This window comes from Papio anubis, chromosome 8 (genome assembly GCF_008728515.1).
Source record: "Papio anubis isolate 15944 chromosome 8, Panubis1.0, whole genome shotgun sequence".
Lineage (NCBI taxonomy): Eukaryota > Metazoa > Chordata > Mammalia > Primates > Cercopithecidae > Papio > Papio anubis.
Window position 1 is genome coordinate 96768688 of NC_044983.1, and position 4789 is coordinate 96773476.

Consider the following 4789-nt stretch of genomic DNA (forward strand, 5'->3'; position numbering starts at 1 on the left):
TAGTTGAATTATATTATCAGCTCACGAAGCCTTTGTAAAATACACCTAATGGGTTTTTTTTTTTTTTTTTGGTCAGACTTCTCTAAAGACAACCAAAATGGTCAGTTGGGAAAACTGTTCAGAAGTTACAGCATGTGGGCTCTTCCCAGCATCTTTAAAAAGAAAGAAACTAGCCAGGTGTGGTGGTGCCTGCCTGTATTCTCAGCTACTCGAGAGGCTGAGGCAGGAGGACCATTTGAGCTCAGGAGTTCGAGGCTGCAGTGAGGTATGATCGCTACACTGCACTCCAGCCCGGGGGACACAGCAAGAGCGCATCTTTAAAAAGTTAATAACAAATAATAAAGTAATTGAAAAGAAAGTGAGTCTTGCTATAAATAAATGCCAGTTCTCCCTTGTTGAGCATCATCAGCTATGCTTTGGATATGCATTCTTGGAGTTGATTTCAACTTTCTTTTTTCTTGTTTTGAGGAGCATGCTTAGATTTAAACTTTTAATTGAAGTGTAATATGCATGGAAAAATGCAGATCTCATAAATACACAACTCAATTAATTTTTAAACTCAACATTCTTCTGTAACCATCACTCAGATCAAGAAACAGAATTTTATACACCTACTGTGTACCTACAAAGATTTAAAAAATAAAAAAGGGGAAAGAAAGAATCAGTATACAATATATCAGCACCCCAGAAGTGCCCCTCATATCTTCTTACAATCGCTAACCCCCTACCCTCCACCCCAAGGGTAACCACAATCTTTTTATTATTATTATTATTATTATTATTATTAAGTTTATTTTCATTGTCTCAGGTCTGCTGAACTCTGGATCCAGGTTGTGTCAATAGGGTAGTGTGGTGCCTCCTGTACCTATCTCTGCCTCCTACAGTTATTTTTATTTATTTTTGATAGTAGAGACACGGTCTTGCTATGTTGCCCAGGCTGGTTTCAAACTCCTGGGCTCAAAAATCTTCCTGCCTCGGCCTCCCAGAGTGCTGGGATTGCAAGTGTGAGTCACCGCACCCGGCCAAGTCCTTTATCATCTCCCAAGAAGACTATGAAAGAGATTTGGGGCCCAAGTTGATAATATCAAATACACTGAACTTGACTGTGTTCACCATGTTCTGGCTCTAGAGAAATGAGAGCTGCTAGTGAGGGTGGTGCCATTCTGTGTATCTTCTGTACCTTGAAGTCTCTCAGAAATCTTGCCCCTGGTCTTCTTGTTCTAAGGACACAACAGGTTCCCTTTTTCTCTGGAGATGAAATCTAGATCTTCGATTTTGGAACCAAATTTGGACTCTTGACTCTGGAACACTAATTTCTTTAGCAAGTTGCTTCCTGGAATCAGTCCTAGAGTATGGGTTTTTCAAAAATGCCTTGATGAGAGGGCATAATTGAGAGGCACTGTAGGTGGTACAACACCGTCGGGCTTCTCTGCTTTGAAACTCTGCACCAGGTAGATCTTCTCCGTGGCTCTGGCTTGATTCTAAAGTCTCTGGTTCTGGTCTTTTCTAGAATCCACGCCTAGCTCTTCAATTCTGAAACCAGATCTGGATTTTTGACTCTTCTGTATTGATTTATAAACCAAGTTTTTGTTTGGTACAATAACCTGAGCAAAGTTTTTGATTGAAGGTATTGATGAGGATTTTCAATTGATCTATGAATTTGCTGCAACTGTACCTATAATTTGTTGCTACCATCTTGTGTGAAGAGGTGTCTTTGGTCATGCTGGAAGAGAGTCCTGGAAGCTGAACTACTGTCTGGGAGACTCATAATCTCAGCTTCTTCATTCTGCCAGTTTTGTACTTTATGTAAGTGCAGTATTGACTCTTTCTTGTTTAGCTTTTCATTCAAACTCATGCTTGTGAAATTCATCTAATTTTGTGTGTAATTATAGATAATTCATTTTCTTTTTGTATGGTATTCTACTGTGCAAATATATTACAATTCATTCTACTGTAGATGGTCATTTGGGTAATTTCAGTTTTGAGCTAGTATAATCAGTTATTATAATTATAATCAGCTATTATAATATACTATGCATATCTAGTACATGACTTTTGGTAAACATTGTAAACATTTCCGTTAGGTATGTGCATAGGAGCAAAATAGGGTATGCAAATGTTTAGTTTGCTAGACACTACTCAACAGTTTTCTGAAGTGGTTGTACCAATTTACCACCAGCCATACATGAGTCCCAGTGGAATATAAATGTAGAATTTCAATTTTTATAAGAGTTGTGCTGAATGGTAACTCTGGAACTACCCTGAGCCCCAAAGATGATGAGGCAGAGGAGTTTTTCCAAAAAGTTCAAATCACCATTACTTCTTCACGTTCATTTTCAGGTCAAAACACCCCTATGTGTCAGGTATGGTGGTGCATGCCTGTAGTCCCAGCTACTCAGGAGGCTGAGGCAGGAGAATTGCTTGAGCCCAGGAGTTCGAGGCTGCAGTGAACTATGATCACACCACCGGACTCCAGCCTGGGTGACAAAGTGATACCCCTGTCTCTAAAAAAAATAGTGAAATAAATAATAATAATGATAATCATAATAAATCCTTGTAAAACAGACAGAGGTATGCCTTATGCCATTTTCTCCTGAAGCTGAGGAAATAAGACAAAAGAGATCAAATGTTTTTTCTAAGAGCCCTACTAATCCTGTATTTCCCACTCTAGCTCCAGAGCTTTGATTTTAGGTGCATGTGCCTACCTGTGAATTTGTTACAGAAAAGGCATGCTCAGGCTGAGGCTGGGATTTCTATAACATTGCTAGTTTCAAACCATAAGTCTGAATGCCATGAACCCTCATAGCATGTGAGGGTTTATTCCGCTGACAATTAGCCAGTTAGAAAGGGCATATTCATAAACTCTCTTGCCTGCACTTGGAGCTTTTCTGACAGTTTTTTTGTTTGTTTGTTTTTGAGACAGAGTCTCACTCTGTAGCCCAGGCTGGAGTGCAGTGGCATGATCTCAGCTCACTGCAACCCGGCTTCCCAGGTTCAAGTGATTCCCCTGCCTCAGCCTCCCGAGTAGCTGGGATTACAGGCATGCGCCACCACGCCTGGCTAATTTTTTTGTATATTTAGTAGAGTCGAGGTTTCACCATGTTTGTTGGCCAGGCTGGTCTCGAACTCCTGATGTCAAGTGATCTGCCCACCTCGGCCTCCCAAGGTGCTGGGATTACAGGTGCTGACAGTTTTAAATGGAAAAAGGAGCCTATCCAGGTTTCCTAGCCTGGTTTCTCATCAGACTCAGCTGGGCAGCTTTTTAAGCTACAGGTTTCCCCATCCCCACTCAAGGGCAATTGAATTGAGGTCCTCAGAATTGGGACTTGGAAATCTGTATTTTATGAAGTTCTCAAGTGGTTCTGATTTAACTGGAGGCCAGTAGCAAACCTTTGACTGGAATCACTGTTGCTCTCATTTTTTAAAAAAATAATCATCCAATACACTTTACCAAAATCCTGAGAACAAGAAGAGAAAATGAATTTAAAATCAGACTTTCCCCCCTTCTTTAAAATACTATATCAAAAGTATTTTGGGCGCCAGGCTTCCTTCTGCAACAGGCGTGGGACTCGCTCCTGCTCGCTCTCTTTCTGCCGCCATCTTGATTCCCCGTTCCCTCCACAAAATGCCCGGCGAAGCCACAGAAACCGTCCCTGGTATAGAGCAGGAGTTGCTGCAGCCCCAGGCTGAGACAGGGTCTGGAACAGAATCTGACAGTAATGAGTCAGTACCAGAGCTTGAAGAACAGGATTCCACCCAGGTAACCACACAACAAGTCCAGCTGGCGGTAGCAGCTGAAATTGATGAAGAACTAGTCAGTAAAGCAAAACAGAGGCAGAGTGAAAAGAAGGCACGGGAGGCTGTGTTCAAACTGGGTCTTCGACAGGTGACAGGAGTTACTAGAGTCACTATCCGGAAATCTAAGAATGTCTTCTTTGTCATCACAAAACCAGATGTCTACAAGAACCCTGCTTTGGATACCTGCATAGCTTTTGGGGAAGCCAAGATCAAAGATTTATCTCACCAAGCACAACTAGCAGCTGCTGAGAAATTCAAAGTTCAAGGTGAAGCTATCTCAAACATTCAGGAAAACACACAGACTCCAACTGTACAAGAGGAGAGTGACGAGGAAGAGGTGATGAAACAAGCGTGGAAATTAAGGACATAGAATTGGTCATGTCACAAGCAAATGTGTCTAGAGCAAAGGCAGTCCGAGCCCTGAAGAACAGTAATGATATTGTAAATGCTATTATGGAATTAACAATATAACCATCTGAAAGCAACTTTTTTCGGTGTCTCAAAGGAGTAACTGCAGCTTGGTTTGAAATTTGTACTGTTTCTATCATAAATAAAGCTGTGGCTTCCTGTTGGATGAAAAAATAAAAAAGACAGTATTTTGCCAAATTAAACAGAAAAGGGAGTTCAGTGGAAGATGGCTCTGATTTCAGGGTAATAATAATGGTAGGTAACAATTAAATGGCATTTAAAAAATTGCTGAATGCTTGCTGGGCACAGTGGCTCATGCCTGAATCTCAGCACTTTGGGAAGCCGAGGCAGGCAGATCACCTGAGGTCATGAGTTCGAGAGCAGCCTGGCCTACATGGGGAAACTCTGTCTCTACTAAAAATACAAAAATTAGCTGAGTGTGGTGCTGTGCACCTACAACCCCGCTACTCAGGAGGCTGAGGCAGGAGAATCACTTGAACCTGGGAGGCGGAGGTTGCAGTGAGCTGAGATTGCACCACTGCACTCCAGCCTGGGCGACAAAGTGAGACTCTGTCTCAAAAAA

General features: G+C 41.8%; 1 protein-coding gene and 1 pseudogene across 1 annotated transcript; one reads left to right on the forward strand and one right to left on the reverse strand.

The window, feature by feature from the left end:
- Positions 1 to 245: 245 nt before the first annotated feature.
- On the reverse strand, positions 246 to 2459 carry LOC101023053 (annotated as a pseudogene).
- A 1095-nt stretch (positions 2460 to 3554) lies between these two features.
- On the forward strand, positions 3555 to 4387 carry LOC101023413 (nascent polypeptide-associated complex subunit alpha-like). Its single transcript, XM_009213447.3, is given in 2 exon segments — positions 3555 to 4133; positions 4136 to 4387. Coding segments are annotated over 2 exon segments (642 nt in total). The 5' UTR covers positions 3555 to 3625; the 3' UTR covers positions 4270 to 4387.
- The last annotated feature ends 402 nt before the right edge of the window (positions 4388 to 4789 follow it).